The sequence below is a fragment of the Grus americana genome, chromosome 2 (assembly GCF_028858705.1).
Source record: "Grus americana isolate bGruAme1 chromosome 2, bGruAme1.mat, whole genome shotgun sequence".
In the NCBI taxonomy this organism is placed as follows: Eukaryota; Metazoa; Chordata; class Aves; order Gruiformes; family Gruidae; genus Grus; species Grus americana.
In genome coordinates this window covers 56,238,627-56,263,363 of record NC_072853.1, presented here as the reverse complement: position 1 = coordinate 56,263,363, position 24,737 = coordinate 56,238,627, and the positions used below count along the sequence as shown (strand labels likewise).

At 44.3% G+C, this 24,737-nt stretch overlaps 1 protein-coding gene across 7 annotated transcripts in view; it reads right to left on the bottom strand.

Annotated features, from left to right (window-relative positions):
- The window catches only part of MTCL1 (microtubule crosslinking factor 1), a 110,522-nt gene extending 86,857 nt beyond the window's left edge, over positions 1-23,665 (bottom strand). For all 7 annotated transcript variants that reach the window (XM_054813982.1, XM_054813985.1, XM_054813986.1 and 4 more), the window contains exons 1-3: positions 22,625-23,665; positions 11,070-11,294; positions 9,399-9,557 (exon numbers count right to left, since the gene is read on the bottom strand). In XM_054813982.1, the coding sequence (XP_054669957.1) occupies positions 9,399-9,557; positions 11,070-11,294; positions 22,625-23,488 (1,248 nt within the window). In that variant the 5' untranslated portion in view covers positions 23,489-23,665. The remainder of the gene's footprint in view (positions 1-9,398; positions 9,558-11,069; positions 11,295-22,624) is intronic.
- Positions 23,666-24,737: the final 1,072 nt, after the last annotated feature.

Genomic DNA, 24,737 nt, shown 5'->3' with positions numbered 1-24,737 from the left:
ACAGATGCTGGGATGAAATTACCGGTGATGTGAGATGAAAACAGTTGGCGCCTGCTCACCGCGAGCCAGCCAAAGCGTGGCAGGAAAGCTGCACCTCACAGGATTAGCAGCACCGAGTTTGCTGGTGATGCCAGCTTGCACCGAGCCCCAAATGAAGGGTGCTTTTTTACAGGTTTATATACCCTTTCTCCTTCAGCTGGAGCTTCCTGATATGCTCAAGGCCAGATTCACTTAAGATCTGTGCTGGCTCCTCCGAGTCCTGGGAGGAAAGCAAGGAGGGCAGGGCGTGAGACATCTCTGAAACCGCGATGCCCTGGGTACCCATCTCCACCCCGAACACCATATGACACTTCCCATGTGAACAGTTGCCAGGCAGTGGCTGATCTGAATTTCACTGGAGAAGGGAAACAGTGGATATTCCAGCTTTAAATCCCAGCTTCTGCTCACAGAACAGCAGTATACTGCGAAAATTTGCTTACCCTAGGACAAAAGCTTGCCCACACCTTGGCGGGGAAAGAAAAGGGTACTGTCTTCACCAAGGACTTATGCCCCAACTGAAAAGTGATTTAGAAATTGGAGAGCATGCCCTAATTTTTCCCCCCAGAGCTGCACTTGAAGGATTTGTTACCAATTTTTCACAAGGGCTTGCTGAAGAAAACCTTTAATTGTGCTGTGGATAAATTAAGGGAAGGAATCAAAAATAAGCCCGTCTTTTTCCCATGAAAGTTTTATATAGATGTCACAGAGGCTACAGTTTGCACTGTCACTGCTGAAGCCCATGTGACAGACAGCAGGATTATTTTTGGTAACTGAGTGGAGGATGGGGAAACCGATACACAATTTGAGCTCCATGGAGGTTATCTCCATGCCAGTTTTTTTATTGAAAGAGTAGTAGTCTTTTAGTTACTGAAAGACTTCTGATATATAGCAAGAAAAATACAAGACAAATGGGGCATAGAGGAATTTCAGTTACTATACAAAGAAGGTTTACTTGTAACTAACTGGTACCTGGACAATCATGCAGCTACGGTAAATGCCATCACTTACATGTCATTTCTCCATATGCCAACTGAGGTCCACCAAAGCACTTTAGACCAAGGCCATGAAGGGGGTGAGTTACAGGAAGCCCACGCCTGGGAGCAGAGGCTCTGCTCAGGCTGAGTACCAGGATGCAGGGGGTTTTTCATGACATAAAACTCTGGATCTGATCAGCAGAGTAACTACTACTTTCTCTCAAAAACCCTCACTTCAAACATTATAGTAGGATCTAGAAGCAGTGTCAGATGATTGCTGGCAAATGCGGACAAATAACGAATGCCTAGAAAATAAAGGCTAGCCAAAGCTTGGTGGCAATTTATCTGGTAAATCATAAATCCAGATGCACATACTGGTGGCGGGTGGGGGAATTTATAAGCATAAGAGTCTGGCACAAAACTTTAGTCAATTTTGGGTTCTTTTCTTGTTTATATATATTTTTAAAATTTTTAAAAAGAAATATGGACAGTGCATTAGAAGATGTATAGTATGATTCCTTGGGGAAAAAATAGTTATGTTTCTCAGTTTGTTTCTTAACTGCTATACATTTTGAGTCAAGCCAGATCCATTCCCACGCCTTCCCTCCACCCTGTTTATTGGAATCAACACTGAGCAGACTATTTCACTATCTGTACAGTTCCTGAAATGCCATAATGATTATAAATCATTCACTGTGGCTTAGGTACCAATTCATTATTTATCACAGTGAAAAAAAGATACCGGAGACAAAATGGTGCTGCAGTAAAACTTTCATGCAGTTAATGGTTTTAGTTATGATTATTGCAGAAGACTTCATTACTTATAACTGTCACAAGCAGTAACTTCTAAGCAGGGTTACTGGGTCAACATGATGATCTTGCTTAACCCTTTTAATGTTATTTGAATCTATAGCTTACCAGTCTTCTCTTTGCTCTCTCTCAGCAAATTCCCATCATTTAAACTTATTCATAACTAAGAAAAGTCACATACTACAAAAAATGTATATTCACTCTGGTGAGTAGAAGAGTTTAATTTGAGAAATGACTGAAGAAAATTATGTGCTACCTTAATAAATATGTATGAAGTCCTAGCTAATGAAAACAAGGGCATTAGTTTCTACAAACAAGTATGTTTTCACCAAGAATAATTTCTTCACTCTTTGTGTACTTCGTGCCATATCTAAGTATTTATATCAGAGAGAAAAGCAGGAAAAGTGATTTCAGATTGGAATAATCACACTTTACACACATGCTGCATGTATTATACCCTACTTAAAAGGTTCAAGGCAATGAAAATCAGACTGTCATGCTCAGCTCTAAGAAGTAGCCTCCAGATTTCATTTTGCTATATTATGTTTATAGAGCTAAATTCTTCTATCGGCAGAATGCTCTCTACCTCTAGTGATGTTAAACAGAGTAGTGCACATGCACTTTGGAGCAAAATTTGTCTCTAAATAAGATGCCTGAAAGATGTTTCATCTCATCTCATATATTTCTATCATTTCTGAAAGCATCTGAATGCAGCTTTTCACTCTGTTAAAAGGAACAAATATCTTAACAAAAAAATTACATTGACTTTAAAGCAGCAGTTCTTGAACTGTGCCTCAAAAATCAAATGCTGCAGGGGAGGAGGAGAGGGTAAGTTCAGGCATGGTAGCATCCCCATTAGCAAGTGAGCCTTGGATGAAAGAGCCTTGAGAGAAGCCACTGCCCTGGTAACCACAGGTAACCTGGGAAATCCCATTTACAGTATATACTGGTTTTCATCTCAGTCCGTGTCCTAGAGAGATGTGTTGGAGACATTATTAATGGCCAGCAGACCTGCACTTCTCTCCTCTCATGCAGAAATAAATGGAAATGCTATTTCTTGCCTTCCCAATTTGCCTCTGCCTTTATTTGTAAAAACGCCAGTGAACACGAGCTGCAGTTGTGGTTCTCCAACCACTGGAAGTGATTTCCCGAGTTGACGTGCCTGGAAAATGGCACTCATACCTCTAATGATCCAAACCACCTGGAGGGCTCGAAGCACAAGTGATTTCAACTGAAGTAGGAGCTGGCCCAGAAAACCTCGGTTTCGCAGGGGAGGTTGCCACTAGGTCCTTGCGAGAGAGAAAGCAACACCTCCGGCTGCTCCCCCTCCGGTCCTTCTGCTTTCAGGGGCCATACAGAGAGACTGTCACCTGCTTAGTGTGGCCATCCCACAAGCAACAAATGCCCCTTTCTTCCCAGTTACACAATTCTCATTCGTTACTCACTAAACTGTTTCATAGCACTCATGTCAAATCTTTCGGCAGCTGCTACCCCTGTCCCTAATCCTCCCCTCTCTTTGTCTGGTTGGGCAGGGCTACCCTTCCCCAGCAGCGTCGGCACTGCCACAGCCATGCCTCTTTCTCTTCCCTGGCTCACAAAGCCAAACCCAGACAAAGAACACATGAAAATACATGTTTAGTAGCTGTGAATAAGTGACCGACTCATTCTCCCCACAGGGAACAGGAGCGGGTCCTACGCCATCTCAGCGCATTTCTACAGTAAGCAGCAAAAGTGGTTTATTCTTACCCGGGTAGGAAGTTTTTAGAGGGAGGATTATTCTGAGAGGTATTACTTGCAGGGGAATTAATGATCACTGTATATAAAGGCACCTGGCACCTGCCAAGCATGATTTCACAATTGTTTAAACTTACACTAGGTAGATCATCTAGTTGTGAAATATCTTTGCTGAGGGATTGCCTCAAGTTGTGGGACGAGGACAAAAATTGTTCAGTCCCTTTCAAGAGTGGGGCTAAAGAAATGTAAGGAAGACGTTCCCTAAAGATGTCCTGGTGGCTCCAAGGAAATGATGTTTGGGATGGGTTAGATGTTGAGTGGAGGATGTTTAGATCTCAAAGAAAATCCACTTGCTGTTATCAAGCCTTTGAGAAAAGAGCTGGCTTGTAGATGCTCTGGAGAGAATTGGTAAGAGTTGTGCATTGGTGCAAAGAAAGGAAACTTTGGAAAAGCATTTTCTGAATGCTTGCCGGTTGACCAAGTTAGATTCTTAATATACACCAGTATTTCTCATGAGCTGAATTAGGAAAGGGGAAATGATGGTTGCAGGGATGTTGCTGAGGTAATCTGTTAGTGAGGGAGTCATTAATTTTTTTGTCTTCTGGCAATCTATTGACTCAAATGACCATGTTAATAATCTAGACAAGAAGAGAAAAAAGCAAGCAAGCTTTGGCAGTAATAGATACACTCATCAGATCTTTGAGGTTACACTGCCTTTGCTTTTAAAGTTATAAGGAAGAAGCAGCTTTGGCAAGTCACATAAAAACCTAGCAAATTCCTAGAAGGAACAGTTCTTAGAGACATCCCAGTTTTGCAAGGATATGTTACAAAGAAGTGTTCACAGCAGTAGGAAAACTCTGAAGGTCTGATGGAGAATGCCACAAAAAGGCATCAGAGGGAGGCCCAAAACCAGTTGAAAAGTTCACAGTAAAAAAAAAAAAAAAAAAAAAAAAGATTTGAAAAAGGCAAAATGAAAAAGTATGGTGAACATAATCGTGGAAAAAAATTCAATGAACCACAGTGCTGCAGCAGACTGGAAGACTGAAGCAGAAAAACTTCGTATAGTCAGTAAAGTTAAAAAATGTTCAGAGAAAAAACATTGTTACCAGGTGAAAGAAGTAGCTTCAAAAGAATCAGTGGAAGTATTTCAGGCAAGAGTAGCAGAGTGGTGAACCTACGCCGTGATAAACAAACCAGCTCTGGAGTCCTCAGTACAGGAAAGTCATGGAGCTGTTGGAGCGAGTCCAGAGGAGGGCCATGAAGATGACCAGAGGGCTGCAGCACCTCTCCTGTGAGGACAGGCTGAGAGAGTTGGGGCTGTTCAGCCTGGAGAAAAGAAGGCTCCGGGGAGATCTAATTGCAGCTTGCCAGTACCTGAAGGGGCCTACAGGAAAGCTGGAGAGGGACTGTTTACAAGGGCATGGAGTGACAGGACAAGGGGTAATGGCTTTGAACTGAAAAAGGGCAGATTTAGATTGGACATAAGGAAGAAATTTTTTTATGATGAGGATGGTGAAACACTGGAACAGGCTGCTTAGAGAGGTGGTAGATGCCCCCTCCCTGGAAACATTCGAGGTCAGGCTGGACGAGGCTCTGAGCAACCTGATCTAGTTGAAGATGCCCCTGCTCATTTGTGCAACCCCCCCTCCCCTCTTGAGCTGCTCGATACTTGGCGCAATTTCTCCCCTTTTTTTTTGAGCCACATACCTGAGCAGCAGACCAGAGTGTCAAGGCACGCCCTTAATGTGTCTGGTTCTTGCTCGCTTGGTAGCAAAAATGGCCTGGTACACCTGTGCTTGAACCATGACATTCTTGTTCCCTCATTCCTTGGGAACAATAGTGATAATCAATCACCTCCTGACAGCCTGGTACACCTGTGCCTGAGCCCTGGCCCAAAACGGGGAGATGCCAGAAAAGTTCTGACTTTGCGCAACTGGTGGAAAGTACCAGAATATTTCGTCATCTGAGCTGGGCCAAAGTGGAAAGGTACCTGACAAAATTATCTTGGATTCTATAAATAGCAATTCTAAGTGAGACCCTTTAGAGCTCTCCTGGATTGCAGCAGGCTGTGACCAGTATCCCCCCTGAGCTGACACACCTCTCAGGTGCAAACTTGGTGAGAATCATCTGCCGGGGCAAAGCCAGCCTTCTCCAGTCTCAACTGTCGCCCCTTGAGGAATGCCGATGCATTGTATTTACTCTAAACTTGAGGAGGGAAATCTTAACTATAAGCTGGCTTCCAGCCTTTTCCAGTCTCAGCTATCACCTGTTGAGGAATGCTGATGCACTGTGAGTATTTACTCTAAACTAAAAGAGGGAAATCTCAACTATAAGCTAGCTTCCTTCATCCACCTCTCTACTTACATACGTGTTCAAATACATAACATTTGCCTTTACGAGTGTGGGTGGCATATATCACTGGGCCCAAATATCTCTGTCTGTCTGTTTGTACCTGTTTGTCTTATGTTTTATGCAGAGGGGGTGGACTAGATGACCTTTAAAGGTCCCTTCCAACCCAAACTATTTTCTATGACAAACAAAATCAGAAAAAAGAATTAGAAAGCATTGTGGGAATGGAAAGCACCATATTATCTTTTGACTAAGACGACTGAAAAAAAGGAAGTAGAGTGGCATGATTAAGCAAAGTAAATGCCAGGGTGCTGATGAAAACACTCAGAGAAGAATGGTGTCTAACTGGAAGATATCAGAATTGGATAAAATCCACAAGTATTTGTTAAAAATCCTTACTGATCCATATCTTAGCTCAAAGCACATCTATAGGAAATGCTGCAAAAGACTGGAGGGATGGAGCATTGCTTTATGGAAAAAGAAAAAAAAAATAGAAATGGAAAAGAGGTGGCATTACCCTAAAAACCTTTAAGTGACTCACCTATGATCCAGGAGCTCCTTATTGAAACAATCAGTGAAAAACAGAATATTTTGATGATGGAGAGTACCTGGCAGATATGAGAACAAAACAAGACTCTAGATGTGGTTTTGACAGATTATGGAAAAGCTTCTGAAAGCATGTCATGAAATGGGAATTCAGAAGCATCTGGGACTGGGGAGGAAAGTGCATTAGCTACGACACAGCAGTAGAAGAGGAGATAAGAGCACTGTGAAGGACATGGCAGGTGACTTCGTGTCACCCTTCCTCTTTGTTGTAACTTTACTTCTATTAATTGCAAAGATGAGACACACTGAGAAATGCTATTTAGTGACAAAAGAGGAAAGCCTATCTCACATCTACTTAATACAACAACTTGAAACTATATGGTCAGGAGGAGGCTAAAATTAAGTTCCCAGCTGGAACTGCAAGGCTTTTTTGAAGAAAATAAGAATTTTATTTAGACAGAGCAAGCCTGTATATATTTCACACAAAAAAAAATCCTGTTGAAAGCATCACAGGAGATCGAAACAGGTACCAAGGTGAAAGAATACATAACATCACTGTGAATGTTAGGAATCCTTCAAAAGATTATGATAAAATCCAAAGATGGCTTTAAAGAAAGAGTGCTTTCAGAGATGTGCACAATTCCTAAAGATATTTCAGCATGCAAAATACATTAGAAGCAATCAACATATATGCCATCCACTGCAGTGAGAAACTGGACCCGAGGGAATTGTAGAGCAGGACAAAGCAGAAGCACTGAATTAAGCAATAAACATGAACATGGATGTGAGAAAACTTTTTTGTTGATCAGAGGATGACAGAGGAAAAGGGCTGAGAAGAGTCAAGGATATTACAGAAAATGAGCATATGGTGACAGTGAGCGAATACTGTCTAACTGGGTCTCAGGCAATGCTCCAGGACTGGAGAGGAAAGACGCTCCTTCTAAGTGTCAGCCTTCAAATAGACAAGACGCATAGTCATGGTGGATAGGGAAGAAGCTACATGGCCTTTGGGTCACTTTTCTCCTGATATATAAAGCACTAGTTTTCCCACTGGCATGTCTATAATACATTCCTTTAGAGCTTTGTACACATTAAATGTTTCTAAAGAGGCATTGCTTCTGGTAGTTACTTGAACACATCTTGAGACAAGAATTTTTTTTATTTTTTTTTTTATTTTTCAGCAATGTCAACAACGTTGGAAAACACATACTTATGCGGCACACATACCGCTCTGTTTCTCCAACTTTTGGCTCCTCTGTCCTTGTGTGACCTGCTGAGGACCCAAACCTCCATCTTCTCACCTACTGTGGCCTTGTGAAATCCTGACTCCCAGAGAAACCACCACTCATGCTATGAAAAGAGAGACTCTCTCTACTACTACTACTGTGTCTTATGCTACATCTTATGCCCTGCTGTGCCTCCAGATCAGCATGAACACATCCCATCATTCTACCTGCCACCTCCCCCTTTCCCTAGCTCCCCTCCAGCCTTTGCCTCTTACAGGACAAAGTCTGCTTCCAAAGTAACAGTACGTTCATTTTGACTTGCAACGCAGCAGGGAGTTGAGCTAGTTGGGCTTCCCTGCCCTGCTAGGCTGCAGCAATCTAAGCAGCAGGGTAAATTCAGCCTGGATAGAACTAGCTTCAGGCTCCAGCACTGCTGGACCAGTTTCTTTCCCACTGCTCACCCACAGTTTAGTTTCTCAAACTGCTTGATCCCAAAGACCATCAAGCAGTATCTAGTGGACCTGTGTTTTAATCAACAAGCAGCAATACCTTTGGTTACGTGGCTGATGTTATATATAGACTGCAGATGCAGTAACACGGTATCATGTCCATTAAGCACAGCATTCACAAATAACATTGAGAAAGAAGAAGAATAGCTAAAACATCATGCAGACTTTCTTTTGTGTCAGGCTACTAAATAATCTGAGCAACACTGATATTTACACCAGCTGATGATCTGTGCTGTTAGTTACAAAATGCTCCAAAACTCTTGCACTGGACTCCTCATAACCCAAATGCACAGAGAAATTAAACAGGGGTTGTCCTTATAAAACAGAGGCAGGCTTTGTGCCAGTTGACTCGCAAGCATTGTTTGAAAGATTAAAATAACACATAATTGCACCAGCTCTCTAAATCTGACCAGGGCTCAGAGGATAAATGCCTTACCTCATTATGTTTAAATGCTCTATCTCAATCTGGTTTAAAACAGAGCAGAGGCCATGAGCTGCCAATCTGCTGTACTGTTAAGAGAACAGAAATACCCACTACAGACTGGGATGTGGGCTCTGGCAAAGAGCCATGCTTACTATTTGGCTTTCCTTTACCGTCCCCTGCTCCTCAGCTCACTTGCCTCCAAGGATCGTCACTTCACGCAGTAGGACAATGTGTCAGCTCCAATTGAAATGATCCCTTTCTCACCAGACAGCGCTTCTGCACCTGAAGTGCAATGTTATTTATACAGTACAGACCACATTCCTGCTCATGCTGGTGGCTCCCACTGTCACCACTGAAGGGCACCAGCCAAAGCGGCGGCTTGCCTATCTGAAGTATCCTCTCAGAGACAAGTCACACATACCTCATTTGACTCTCAAATAGGTAGAAGTCCCATTCTGCTTAAAGGAAAGTTAGTGCTAGTGGAGTCAAACCAAAGATAGTTCTGTTCCACTAGGAAGAGAGGCTTTGAGGAGCCAGTTTAAAATGGGACAGAAGCCCTGTGAGAAGCCCTGGACAAAAGACCCAGCATCTCTCCTCTACCTCTCTATTGTTTCTAAATTGCCAAAACATTTGGGGCATGCAGCCAAGGTGAGGAGACCTTCTGGGCAATTGCACAAGCAATACCAGTAGGCATTGCATGTAAGAGTTAGTCTAAGATGCTTGCATGTCAAATTCCCCATCTAACCCAGCAACACCGCTCTGCATGGCCTTCCTGACTATTGCTTACCTCTTTTAACTTGTCCAGTTCATTTTGCAGTGTCTGCTTGGATACTTCCACCTCAATAATTTGCTGCCGAAGGATTTCATTTTCATCTTCTGCTTTAACACGTTTCTCCTCCACGCTCTCCAGCTCATGGTGCAATCTGACAGAAACATCTTTGGCTACCTGGTCAGAAGAGCACAAATGCATGAAGAGGATCCATGAGGAGCAACAGCTACAGCATGTCTCCTACACAGGAAGCATATTACAGCCCTAGACAGCTGAGAGATTTTTAATTCAATTATGACACTGTTGATGAAAGACTCCAAGCCTTCCAGGTACCAAAATGAATATTCATTTCTAATAAAAAAATCCAAGATGAAAATATATTTGATTACCCATCTCCAGCTCCCTCTCCACATTATGCTAAGGCAAGGTCATGAACAGCAGGAGGAAACAAGCAGATACCAAAGTCCCAGCATATCATGTCAATAAAACAAAAGATGAGGAATTGTGCTGTAAAGTTGACAGGTCATCGATCAAAGCTGCATCCATGCAGCAGTCTCATCCACCCAAATTTGCTGCTCTAGCAGCAATCACAACTAGGTAGGACTGATATGAAAGCACAGAAATATATGCTAGCTTAGGTTTTCTGAGTCCAGTCTTACAAGAATAAATATTTACTCCAAAAACATTTAGAAAGGTGATTCATCACGCAAAATGATGAATTACTGAATTACAGCAAGTCAGCAAAAATAAAGCAAACAAACTAAAAAAACCCCCAGTATGTCTTTCACTTGAATCTATGTACAAGATTTTTACCGAGTAATGTATCATTCCTATTATGATAAGGTTATCATTTGTGTTCTGGCATAAAATAGAAAATTAGGTCTGACATTTTGAAAAGTTTGATGACTTGATATGTCACTCTCATTTCCACTCCTGGGAACCAATCATTCCACCTTCCGAAGGTCTTATGTTTTGCATTTTTAAGTACAAGTTGCTTAATAATTCTAGTGGTAAGCAGTCCATCTCTACAGAAGATATTTTCAAAACGGCTACAAGATAGCGATATTAAGAATGATGAGTAAAGCTAGATAAGCATCATGCCTATACAAAGCTTATCCTTGATGGAAACATTTCTGAAAAATATGAACACTGTTTCAGTATGAACATGATTTTTACAGGAATTTGTGTTTTCATGGGAATAGAATTTTGATTCTGTATCTGTCTTGCTGAAATATTATAACAGTCTGTTCCTGTTATGAGTAACTCATTAGGCACTAAGAAATGCAACTTTGACTAGGGGTTTTTTTTTTCAGTTATTTGGCATAAGCAAGAAGAGAAAAGGAAGGAAATGGCATGAATTGAGAAAAGCAGACCAGGTTTTGTTTATACAGTTTTGCAAAGCTAAGGTTTTCAGTAAAGCCAGTAAAACAAAATCCTTTAAATCTTTCAAATGCGCAAATGTAACTTGACTGCATTTCTTTCATTTTGAATCTAAGCACATGTTTTTTTACTCACTAACACATCTTTCTATGATGATAAGCTGCATATTTGTTCTCCATGGCAGAAGAAGGAAATTGGTCCTGACATTTGGAGAACTACTGCCTGTTTCATGTGTCACGCTCCCTTCTATTGCAGGGAGCCCAATCCCAGTCTGCTCTCTTTTGCTGTGAATATGAATCTCTCACTCACCTTTAAATCTTGTTCCAGGCTCCTAATGAGCTCTCCATCCACATGGCCTGTTTGTGCAACTTTCAAGCTTTTCTGTTCCGCTTTCCTGAGACGATATTGCAGAATGCGGCAATTCTTGTTTGCCCGGTCCAGCTCTCGCCGGAGCTCCTGCAGCTGGTAAACATCTTCTTCTAAATAGCTGTCACGCATTTCTTCCATTTCAGCCCGGAGTTCATCCAGCTCATCCTGTGAGAAATCAAAACAGTGCTCCATCATACCTCTAAATCTCACCCATGGGAGCAAAATAGGAAACATGCTCACTAGGATACCATATTAATGAAGTGACACAGATTGCAACACACAGCTCCAAAAGTCATAGGAACAGAAGTTTTATCCCAACGTTGACTAATTATGCTGAACTGAGTTAATGAATACTTATTATATTTCTTAGAATTGCTTTAATAATTAAAAACAGATTTTACCATCTCTAATTAAAATAAAAAGTGCATAGTACTTTGCCACTATCTGAACTGATTCCTTGCTCTAGTTAGACTACAGTAAACCTACTTAACAGAGTACCTCAGCATCTCTGTGTGATGTGCCTTTTCAACAACCAGTACTTCCTAAAACCAAAATTGTTCCTTGCAAACTTTAATGAATCTTTACGCCAAATACCGAACTGCTCCATATGAACATGCTGTCCCATCTGAGCCTAGCACCATGTACATGCTTCATGACAGATGGGTTGGGTGTGAGAGAAAGTGGGCTTCTGTTGTGTGCGCACACACGTCAGTAACAGGACCACAGGGACAAAATAAAACCTGTGCCCGTGGGAATAATCTGGTCATTCTTTTCTGGGCATCATGAACTGTCCCAATTCCACATTATACCATGAGCAGCACATGTTCTCTAAAGTCAGATTTAAAGATTTATGGCTGAACAGGATAAGCTCTATTATTCCCATTTGTTTAATCTGTGCACGACTGAAGCTCCAGAGGTAAAACTCTTATAAAGGTCTTCCAAGCACAGGGGTGCAAGCCATTAAACTACTGTGCGACAGGAAAGCTATGACTCTACTAACTTTGAGCAAAGTTGGCCAAAAAAAAAAAAAAAATATCAAGAAAAAGAGCCAGGAGGAGAGATTTGAAATGAACTAATAATTTTTAAATTGTTTTCTTTAAAATTGCATTTGATATTATAAAGACTAAATTTTCTGTGGAAAACATAGCTTAAATAAGATTCAGTGAGAACTTGCACTGGGGCTAGTTACACTGTCACCTCACTTCAGATCTGTAAATGACACTTGAAATAGCAAGGATGGCTGGAGAATATTTCACACCTGTGTCGGGTGGAGAAGACACTGGTATGGAGTTAGCTCCCTTGACCAAGCACCCACCAGGCTGGACCATCTCTGTCTGGTCCCTCCATGAACATGCCTGCCTACATCCCCCTGGTAGTCCTCTCAGCCAGTCCTCCTTCCCATGGCCTGAATGGATGCATGGTCATGATTGTCCCTGTATTCATCTTGCTCCACTGCAGCTTTAGTAACAAATGAAGGACAGATCTTGTCTCTGAGCACAGCCCTGACCAAAGGAAGTCATGTCAAACTTCTTTAGCCTCATTAACATAGTTATGTTAAAATTATAGTGTTACTCCTACCAAAATCCCATCCACATACAAAGCCTCCAGTATTTAAAAAGCTATGTTTTAACATCGGTTAGTTGAGCCAGCATAAGTCAAATTTTGGGTAAGCACAAGGCTTGTTATTTCCAAAATGACCACTCTGGACTCAGCAGCAAGGCTTTGCTCCACCAGTACAGCCCTCCCAGGGCTCTACACAGTTCTCCCTAGATGCTCAGGAAGGACAGACGGGCGTTCTCACAAGCCCACTATATCTCTACACATTCTCACTATATTCAGATTTCTGCCGTAGGGGCATCCTGTCCCACAGTCTCCCTGGAACAGCTGCAGGAGTAGGATATTTGTGGGGATGGAGAAGCTCAAGGGTTACTCCCCAGTGAACTGGAGCACGCTCGCGCCATACACTGCCTGAAAAGGAATAGTGTAAGCACAGTAACAGAAGTTACCCTTACAGCAATGACATCCTCAGAAGTTGCAAATACATTAATTAACCACAAACAGCAGACTGCAAGGAAGCAAACGAGCTCTGCAGACCAAACTCAGCAGGATTCTTTCAAAACAATTTACGGTCTGCGCCCTATCTGCTCTTCCTCAGGGTATAGCCAAATACTCTGGCCAGTTTACAGCCAACACAGTGGTGAAGTTTTGATAAATGATTGATATTTTTGTGCTTGAGTGAATTGGGGGGGAGACCTGTTTTTCTTTTTAAAGTACATACTTTTTCACTATGCTTCACATTTATAGACACTTTCAAGAGGCAAAGTAAAAGTTTACCCAGTAAAGATGGAGATGCAGAAGAAAATGTCAAGGGTTTAGAAACTGGTTAGAGAGTAGCGGTGGCTTCTGAATCTAAGAAAAGGAGTACAGTTTTGTGTCACCAGTTTATTAACTAGGTATTTTGGCTAAGGTACTCACACCAAAAGTACAGTCTTTACCTGTCAGAGCTAATACAGCCCTCTGGGATGAACAGGACCAGAATTATTGGTTAGGGCTGTCTGCAGACTCAGGAGTTGAAGCTAAATCAACTAGACTTAAGTTCAATTAACTTTTTAATATCACCTTCAGAATGCTAATGTTAGATTAATAATTTGGTTGTAAATTGAGAATTTTGAAACACAAATCCACAATAAAGGAAAACATCTGTCATCATCAAATTAATGGGATCTGGTTTATAATCTGATGTTTATATTTAAGAACTAAGCAATGGCTTTCGTGTATTAAGTGACCTGCAAAGAGCAATTCTAATGTTACTGCTCATCTCTTAAACCTTCTTCTTATCTATATCAGATTTTGGAATTAGTAAATCTGATTGGTTTCTAAAGACAAATAATCCACGATATTTCACTTCAAAGTATTTATTACAACTAAATTTGGAAAGTGAAATTCACATCACTTTAAACAACTCAGTCCCTGAAACAGTCATCCCATTGAAACTGAATATTCCCAAATCCTCTCAGTAGGCATGGGAGCTCTCCCAGCCTTAAGAGTCACTCTGTCTCTGTTGGAGTCTTGAATCCAATGTCTTTCCTCCCATCACAGAAGTTCCCCAAAGAGCTGCACATGTTGGCATGAGTTATATTTCAGGACATAGGCCTGTCTTTTACCTCCAGAAAAACTGAAGTTTTCTCAATCTCCCTTAACAGCACAACTCTGCATGTCTGTGATTTTTTTTTTTTTGTTATGCTTACTTCTGGTTTTGGTTATAAACACACGGTTTGTTTTTCTCTACTGTAATTTTGCAGATAAACTAAAGTTTAGGATAAAATCAAGAAAGCTGTACTTTCAAAATCTGAGAGGAGAACTGTGTGAGGGTTTTTTTGACTGAATTTTCTTTTCCACACTTAAATTTTCTTTTTACTCCAAAACTTTCATATAGAAATCAGACTGTATCCTGACCCCTTGTATTTAGGAATACAGCATCCTCTGGACAAGCTTTAAAACACGGCAACATACATGCAAACACAATGAGGGCACAAACAATTTTGACCGTATAAGGAGCAGAAACCTCACCATATGGGCTGCACGCAGTGCCAGCCCAGTTTCTGCTGTATTACTGCAATGCCTGGGCTTGGACCTACGTAGTCTGTCTAACCCAGGGAGGAAAAACCCAAATGGGACAGATTAAATCTTTTTGATTAGCAAGATGAAGTCCTATTTTTAGATATTAAATATATATATACACGAGCATTTCACCTCTGAAATGCCAAAATATAGGAAAATGATACGTGGTTCAAATTTTGTATGATAGCATGCAATTATGGATGCTGGGATAATCCTTTACTAGTTACACTAAAGACATAATCTTGCTCTCAATACAGGCCACAAAACGAGTCGCAAGGGTGTAGATGCTTCCAGTTCATAACGGCTTATTCTCCTGGGTAGGTACCTGTGATTCTGCCGTAGTCACTGAAACCTTGTGTTAGCATCTCCTAAGTCAGAGACTTTATGCTTACACCTACAAAACCAGGACAGCTTAAACTCCTCTTCAAGTGATGCATGCACACAAAACACAGGAAGCTAAGTTAAAGACCCAGGGAAGCAGAAATTACAACTGAAACAATGATGGTCCCACTTACTGAACTGGCAAACCTACCACTTTGAAGGAAAACATGTCAATCACTAGTGAAATCAAAGGTAAATGCAGCAAAGCCAGAACCTTAAAAATCTCAAACTCGGTAGTTGACAAAAAAGATGCTTTGGCTGCGAGGCAGTTGCAAATACTAGATAAACCCAATCCCTGACTTCACTAAAATGTATTGTTCTTATTACTATTATTATTGAGAGTGAAAATTAAAGTTCTTTCTCTCGGGAGGTATTGAGCTTCATACCGTGGACTTTATATTGTAAAACTGAAAAAAGAGATCAGAATAGGCACTTAAAAGTAATTAACATAAACAAGTAAGAAAACAGCCATCCCTCTTTGTGCATCTAAAAAAAGGAGAGCCTGCTGCCTTCCTTAAACAGGGAGGACCTGTTCCTGCATCCCAAAGTGGCAATTGAAATTAGGAGGTTAAGTGCTGGCATAAGAAGCTTCACTTTGCTGTACGTTCCTGTAGGGGATGAGAGCCTTCTCTTCATCCCTTTTAATTTAATGGTAATTATGTTATTAGTTTCAGTAAGAACAGCACCAGGCAGAGAGTCCTTGAAGAAAGAATATTGCTTAGGAAAAAGCTAACCTGCTTTTCTTTCCAGATGTCACCCTGGTCATCGGAAAGAAGAAATGGAAGTGTGGGAAAGAAAGCAACTTTCTAACTGGCAGCTCTTTTCAAATTTGCAGTAGAAATCCAAGTCGCTCGTGCTCCTGAGTCTAACCACTTATGGTTTCTGGTACTTGGCCCAAATGACTTCCTAAAGGCCAGTTATTTGGGGTCTAATAGGGATCGCTCACCTGAGATTCATGTGGTTGCTGTATGAACACAAAGCCACACTTCAATAGCTGCTGCATTTGCAGGATTCCCCCAGACTCCAGTACAAAAGCAACAGAATTAGGATTCACTGTTTCCCTGTCAGTCTACCAAGCCAAGGTGAGATGGCTGAAGGAGGAAAGCCTGTGTGCAGTTTACATCGCCGCGTAGCCCAAACACATACTGATGGTGTCATTTCACATCTGTACTGAGCAAATTGAAGACTTGCCTGGCAGAAGAGAAGCCATTATCTCATTAATACCTTTACTGATGTCATGCTTGCTTATTATTGATTTAATTTCTAATGAAGTGTAATTAAGGGTAAATTATAGGAATATGCCTTGTTTAGGATTCTTTAAAAAAAAAAAAAAGAGAGAGAGAGAAAGAGTCAGGCCATGCAGCTATTACACTAAGTAACCCATACTCTTATGAGTCATGCCCACTGAAAGGACCAGGAATACTTGTACAACCGCAGGGCTGTGTCTACCCAGCCAGTCTGGTTGAGATCCATAACGAGGTCTGAAAGTAAATTTTCCAGTCATCCCCACCGACTGCGCACTCATTCAGCCCACAGAGAGCGCAAGAACCGGATTCCTTCTGAAATAAAATAAACAGAGATCTACACTCCAGGGGTGCACCAAATGTGCTCCATTACTCTTGAGTCCTCTGGACAACTGTAAAACACATGCACAATTGGAGATATTTCATTCAAGGGGCCAGACTAAATACAGTCCAAAGTAAGACCCCTAAACTGCATATAAAGACAGAGGTGGAGGCATCAGCACCAGCTGCATCAAGGTCAGCCTGCTGATCTACCCCCACTGAGCTGAATTACCAGCTAATATAGAAAAAGCTCTTAACTCAGAGTGTGAATAGACACTAAAAACTGGAACTCAACCACAAGTCAAAAAAAAAAAAAAAAGAAGGAATTTTGGAAATTACTAGTAGGGAGAAATTACATGAAGAAAATAGCATAAAAGATGTATGGATACTGAATTAATTACTATGCATTTATAGTTACTTATATTAGCAAACTGAAAGTCTTTAGGCTTCAGTGAATTAGAACACATCAGTGTCCAGAAGTTATATACTAACTTGGAAACATCTGCAAACTAGGAAGACAAAAATATACAAAACCAACAAACTGTATAGTATTTAAGAAAATGCAAATGAAGGATGAAATTAAATTGTCTATGTACAAAATGTAAGCATTTATTAATTCAGCCAAAAGTCATATTTTCTAAATAGAAGGTTATTTAATATACATTAAATCAAATGAGGGGAGATTGAGGAAAGAAGGAGGGGTGAAAATTACAGTGGGTGGCTGCTATTGTGTTGACGAATCCACAACTTCCAGAAAGTCCTTGATAAATCTAAGATTCACGAACTGTGATTTTATGTAATCTCTGTTTTCGTATTTTAAATATCTCAAACCGTCTGTATGTAGGAGATGCTGCTGCTGCTAAGGAATAAACACATCCCCCATATCACTTTACAGCAGAATCGCAGTGGGGATAAATATGCTCTAAAAGGCTTTGATTGGTAAGAAAGCAACAACCATTATTTTTGCCTCTTGCAAAATATGTTAATGAACCTAAAGTCCCTGGGCCCCTGATATTATTGTTTAGCTCTCAAATCAAACTACAAGTCATGCACCAACCTGACATTGAAGCTTGTGCACCAACCAAGATGAGAACCAAAAAATCGTAGGAACGTGAGCACCTGTTGACTTCAGGGCTGGTTTAAGTTTGCAGGATCCGAGAGCGAGAGCAGCGTCTGGCAGCTTTTCTGCGCCATTCAAGCACCCCACCATTGTTTCAACGCACTCCCTCGACTGGGGCGGCTGAAGCCGTTTCGAGCAGTCATCTGGCTGGTGCAACATTGATACCGTCTATTGAGGGCCACCAAGGGAAACTACTGCCTGGTGCATCGCGCAGCTAATCCCCTCCGGGCAGCGCAGGGGTTGACGGGGACACAGCTGGGGCTAACAAGGCACATGGGCTCGCTATTCTCCCCCAAAGTGACATCTCCCTCCAACAGCTGACCGTCCCTCCGGCCGAGCCCAGCCACGTGGGTTCTGTGCCCCAGGCAGGGTTATCGCCTCCATCCTCTTCGGGACCGCCAGTCACCAGGTGGGAAAATCAGCATGTCAAGCAGAGACAGGGGACGAGCTTTGTTTTGCTAACCCCGGTAACCTTCACTAAATGGAAAAAAATTGCTCCTATCACTTCACGTCATTTTTGCTCTTCAAAACCCTTTGACATACACAACTCCCTGCAGGTTAATAAAAGAAACGGTGGTATTACTCCTCATGAGTTCATCCCAGGCCTACAGAGTCAAAGATGTACAGTTTCAAGGGAGCTGAGAAATACAATGTAACCTCATATGACACACACTGTGATTTTAAACAAAAACGAACATCCTTTAGATGTATCAGAGTAGAATAACGGGCCTGGAGTGACCCCTTATTCAATTTATATCCAGCATATGTCTCAGATAAAAATGAATATAGAAAGAATAAAGACAAAGCAAGATAAACAAGACCATTATCTAATAAATCCAACATAGTTTAGAATGTATTTTTGTGCTAGTACACACTTTAGAAGTATTTCTGGTGTGTTGAACTTACACCAACACGCGCACAAAGAGGAGGCCCGGTAAAGCAAAGCCGAGCAAGCACCAGTTTTGTTTTAAGGGCTGTACGAAGTGTTACGCCTCACGTAGAAGGCTGCTTTCACATTGTGGCCATGAAGGATGCAAAGAGAAAAGGGGCGTGTGTCATGACAAAAATACCACTGCTGTTTCTGCTAGCACGCTTATTTAATCAAAAGAGTCTGAATTAAACTTTGGCCGAGATAAAGCAAGAGCATTTTTCATTGCTAAAATTTGGGCCCTTTTCCTTAGGATTCCTCATCCTTCAGCGAGCTCTACACCAGAAAGTTTCTTTCAAAGTTTCCCAAGGACTTGTGTAGTGCATGATGCTTCTCCACGTGCTGGACACTTTAAAGTAATCCTGAAAAACAATCACTTGTGTGGGCAGTATTTTGCTATTACTAACAAGACTGGCTAGCAATAAGTAAAATTTTACCTTCCACTAGCACTTAGCGATGATCTCCTGGCTCCACAGAGCCAGGTACCACAACACAATTTCTCTCTTACACATCAGCAAATAAGAGATACCTTCTAAATGCTGCTGTAGTGTTACAGTCTTGCCCCATAGGTAGCTGAAATAAGGTTACACAAGAAATATATGAAAATGAAATCAATGATGAAATTTCAGAGGTAGTAGAAGAGACACTTTGCAATGTAAACACTTCTCCTTGGCCGCTTCACCTACAGATTTAACTTTACAGATAGTTGGCCACGGCTGGAGTCAAAGTCTCATCTAGGGTAAAGTCACAGCCCCTGGAAATATATAAGGTGGTAACTTGACATCAGGTTGAGATCTGGCTCACAGTATATGAAGTCTGAGACGTCTGCAGCACCAACAGTTTGCTCTGCAAAGGCTTCCATGGAGCATTCTGGGAGACTTCCAAGCACTTCTTAAGTAGAAATAAAAACAAACAATTGTGTTTGGTTTGGGTTTTTTGGTAGCCCTTTAATCTCCAGTAATCTTTAGCACTAAGTCTATGTATATGCATATATATACACTATGTTCTATAACCTATGTTCTAGACATGTGAAAGATATGTGAAAGACCTTCCTATGTGAAAGATAAATTTCCCTGAAACAGGCTTTAAAATTATGCGCACTTACTGTTGCACTCCAGCTGCAGGGAGGGATAAGGAGGAGTGAAAACTACAAAAATTCAGCATATGGCCATGCTCAAGAAATTAAGTTTCTTCTGGGATTTATCTAATCATTTGTCTATTTACAGCTGACAGCTTCCCCATTATCCCTTAGCCCCCTCCAGTTAAAGGAGAAACACAGCTCGCTCCAATACCACCCAAGAGAACTGCGTTGTAAGAAACACGACGAACAAACCCACAAGTAAACAACTCAGGCGATGCTGTGGTTTTGATTTGCAGAAGATTTTTATAGGTTTCCCTAGGAAAGGAAAATGAAGTTTGTGAATTTTCCCAATAACTTTTGCACCGCTGGGCTGCTTCCAACCGTTTCAAGAGAGGAGCAGAACTGCTAAGACTTCATGCACCCGGGTGGCCAAGGAGAGCAGACAGACCACATACTCATTCCCCTCAGAAGAGGTGACAGTGTGAGCTCATGGCTTTCCAGGAACCAGGACATGCCCACTGGCAGTCAGCTAAGACACAGAGCCCCAAGAAATCAGTCTGTATTATCCTACTGGTCTCAGAAATACTTGTAGCCTGAAAAAGTCATAGTCCAAATCAAAAAAGGGCTGGGACACAATTGCTGTAGATGATGAAGACATCAAGGTGAAAGACCTGAAGACACTGTTGCACAACATGAGAAGTTTGAAATGATGTAGAACAAAGTTCTTTACCCAGGACTTGCCAATGACAATCAGGTCCCGTGATCAGAAAGTCCCTCAGGTGGGACACCCTAACAGCGGTCAGTCCTAGACAATTCAGACAAACTCTTTTTTTTTTTCCCTCCAGTTTCCCATAGTTAAAATTTAATTTCAGTATGAAATAGGAGGCTTAACACATTCTTCATAATGGGTTAAAGTTTAAGTATTATAATTGTGCAAATCCTGTAATGCAAAGAGATGCTCTTGGGCTTTTGGTCTGCATGACTTCTAATGGCAGTGCCAGTTCACCCACTCCTAAAACAATTCCTATTATCAATTCAGATTTCATTATATCTCCTCTTGTTTCTGGGCTGCCAAGCAAAACAGAAGCTTCTGATAAAGGTTCTCTATGCTGCTCATCATTTTACAGACTGTTACATTTCCCTAACACACTCCGGAGTTTTCCATCCAATGAGTGCTATAAAAGCATTGCTATACGCCAATAATTTTTATTGGTCTCATTCTGTATTATCCTTTTCTAGATGACCAGCAGTGCCCACAGTATTTCAGGTACACCCACTGATCTGTGTCACAGCTACAGATCCATAAAACATTGTAATATTTTCTTTGTTATTCTCTATTCAGTTCCCACTGAAATCTAACATAATTTTTGCCTGCAGTTTCACATTGAACAGAGATTTTCATTGCTCCTTCTCAGAGTTAACACAATGCATTTAAAACCCCGAAAAGTGCATACTTCTCTCAAAGTGCTTCAAATTTTCAATATTGAGATTTATTTCCTACCCTCTGTCTTCATTTTTCACTCATTCCTCAGGAGGGTGGGGGGTAAGTCAACAACTAAGTTCTGTCTGGTCTTTGCTGGGCTTGACTTAAGATAAAAAAAATCTTAATGTCATCTGAAAATTTTGCTGTATCATTGCTCGTTCCTTTTTCCAGTTCATTAAGCAGCACCAGACCCAGCAAAGAACCTTGCAGCACCCCTGCTGTTAACCTTTCGCTATGCCGAACATCATTTCTTGTCCCTTAGCCAAAACCCCTTAACAAGCCCAGTCTGCATCTTTACCACCCTTCTTTCCCAAGGTTATACCCAACTCCAGTCCTTACCCTAGCAAAACTCCCATGGATTTCCATGGTCATTTTGCTTGACAACAGGGTGTTTCCAAAATCAGGGAACAAAGATTGTTCTCACCAGCAAGAGTCAAACGGTACGGTAGCTGCCGTTACATGATTATCTCAGTTTATCTTATTTATAGATCTTTATGGATGTAGCCTCTTTGCCAAAAGATCAGATTGTAAGTGCAAGTCCAACTAAAGGTTCCCGCAGGTCAACCCAGCTCAGAGCACGCCTGAATTTAGCTTTTCTGTTTCTCCGAGGACAAATGCACACAGATGTACTTTTCTACCCGTACAAAGATGCAATGACACTTTTTATCTCTGCTCTTGTTTTTCTATTAGTACTTCAACACGAGTGGCTTCACTTTCCAATGATAAAGTAACACAGTAAGTGGACAACATAACGCTGGCATCCTTTCCACATCAAATGAGGGAGCCGGTTTCTTTGGCTTTTCTTAATGGGTGATACTGAGGAAAACAGTTCCTGGAAAGCAAGGTCCAGCTAACCAGTAGAGTGTTTGTGGTGCTTTAGAAAGAGTTGGGGTTTGCTGAGCTACCACCACGCCAACCAAACGTAACGTTGCCACAGTACACGTTGTACCTGACTTACGTTCATCCAGCCTCCACAAATCGGGCTTTTGCAGGGAGCCGCGATCACACGCCTAAGTCCCTTATCTGTCCGTAAGCCGTGCCACGGCCCCGCTTTGCGGGGGCGCGCCGAGGCGCCCGGCTGCGCTCCCTGCCCCTAGTTCCCTCCCGCGGGTGAAATTGGGCATTTGGTCCAGCGGGGGTGGGGGGGTCCCACGGGAGGTGACTTCAGACTGCGCGAATCCCCTCGCCACTCCCAGCGCGGACCCCGCAGACCCGGGCAGGAGGGGGCTGCGCCTCTACCGCTGCCTCCCCCTTCCCGTCCCTTCCCTTCCCCGGGCGGGGACCCGCCAAGGCCGGGCTCCGCGGGCGATGCTCACCTTGAGGTACTCGTTCTCCGAGCGCAGCTCCTCCACCTCCCGCTGCAGCTCCTCCGGGGCCGCCGCCGCCGGCTCCCCGCGGCTCGGGGCTCGCCCCCCGCCCGGGGGCGCGGGCAGCGCATCCCCGCGGGGACCAGGGGGCGGAGGGGCTCCGCGCCCGGGGCCGGTGCCGGTCGGCTCGGCGGCGGGCTGGGCGGCGGGCGGCTCCCGCTCGCGGTCGCTGGAGCCGGTGCCGGACTCGGCGTCGCTGCTGGCGGCCGGGGCCAGGCGCTGCTCGTCGGAGAGCGGCTCGGAGGGGCAGTCGGAGAGGTCGGAGCTGCTGTCCGTGTGGCCGACGCGGGCCAGCGCCGCCGCCGCATGGCCGCTGCCCGCCGCGGCGCCCCGCTTCCCCTTCCTGCCCTTGCCGGGCGGCGGGGCTGCCTCACTGCCGGGCTGCCGCCCCCCGCCCCGGCCGCCGGGGCCCGGCTCCGGACCGCGGGCCGCCCGCTTGGCGCAGGGGGCGGCCTTGGCGCCCGCTCTGCCGGCGGCGGTGACGGCGGCGGCGGCCTTTCCCCCCGGGGCGGCGGGGCGGCGGGAGAGGCGGCCCGGCGCCGCCAGGAGCCCCGCGGCCGGCGGGTGGGCGCCCGGGTGCGGCGACGGGGGCGCCCGGCCGGGGAGGCCGGGGGACTTGGGGGGGGCGGGCGGCGGCTTAGCGGCGGCGGCGCGGGCGTGGAGGTCCTTGAGGAAGGGTCTGGCAGGCGACGGGGCGCGGTGCAGCCTCTTCTTCTCGGCGTGCGGGTGGTGGTGGCCGGGTGAAGGCGGCGGCGGCGGCCGCAGCGCGTCGCCGGGCCCCGGGCCGGGGCCGGGGCCGTTCAGCGCCTCCATGGCGCGGGCCGGGGGCGGCGGGGCGGCAGCGGCGGCCGCGGGGGCGCCCGGCGGCGGCAGGAGCGGCGGTCCCCGCAGGGCGCAGCAGCAGGACGGGCAGCCTCCTCCAGCCTCCCCGCTCGCTCTCTCATCACTTCTGCTTCTCCTAGCCACAGCCCTCACACTTTTCTTTCTCGATCCCCCTCTTCCTGCCCCCCCACCCCCACCTCCTCCTCCTCCTCCTCCTTCTCCTCCTCCTCGCTTCTCTCTCCCGAGCACTGATTTGTTTCAATAAAACGAGCCCAAATCCCCCGGTGGCAGCCGTCTCCTCCTCCTCCCTCTCCTTCCCCTCCCGCTCCCCTCTCTGCCTGGCTCAGCTTGATGCAGCTCAAGTTGTGATGTAGCCCCCCCCCAAAAAAAAAAAACCCCAAACCCTCCTTTTCCCCTCAATCTGAGGCAAAGGCGTGTTTCCCGGCTGCTTTCGCCTCCGCTTGCAAGCCCCCGCTCAGCCCACCGGCACCGCTAACCCCATGGCTGCCCCCGGCCCCAGCTCCGGCCGCCGCCTCCGCCCGGCTCCTGAAATAGCCCCGCTGCTGCCGGGGCCGCTCCGGCGCGGCGCTGCCCGCCTGTGCGCAGGATCCGCCCCCTCTGTCAACCAGCCAGGCTGCTCTCCCTGCAAACTACTTTCCTCGCACGCTTTATTATAGGGGCGCCTCTGCCAGCCGCTTCCTATCAGAAAGCCTCATTTGGGGAGAAATTTTAATTTCCCAGCCATCAGCCTTACAGAGTTGCCTGCGTATTTTTTTTTTTTTTATTCCGAGCTCAGACTTCATGAAAATCCTCTCTCCAGAGGTCGGCAGCAACAAAACAAGAGCCACCGCATTATCTCTTTGCTCAAGGCAGACACAGGTTCACCCAGAGGCAGGGCTGAGTATCCGAGGGAATCAGCAAGTTCCTGGCTGTGGCTAAACTACAAAAGGCATGGACCCATCCTTTTGGAGCACGGGGATATGAAATTACAGCCCTTACATTTGCAAAGCACCCGGAGAGTAAATGAAAGGGAGGGAGAGGCTCAAGCGTGGGAAAGAGGCACAGCCTAATGGGTAGAAGCAAGAGCAGCAGCAGCCGGGATGTTTCTGACTCCTCCGCTCGGGCACAGCGGGAACTTGGACAAGCCGCGGTGGCTCCCTTATCTGTCAAAAAAAAAAAAGGTGGTAAACGCGTGCTTAGCTCATGGAGTCCTTGGGATGCTCAAGTCATCCACGTCTGA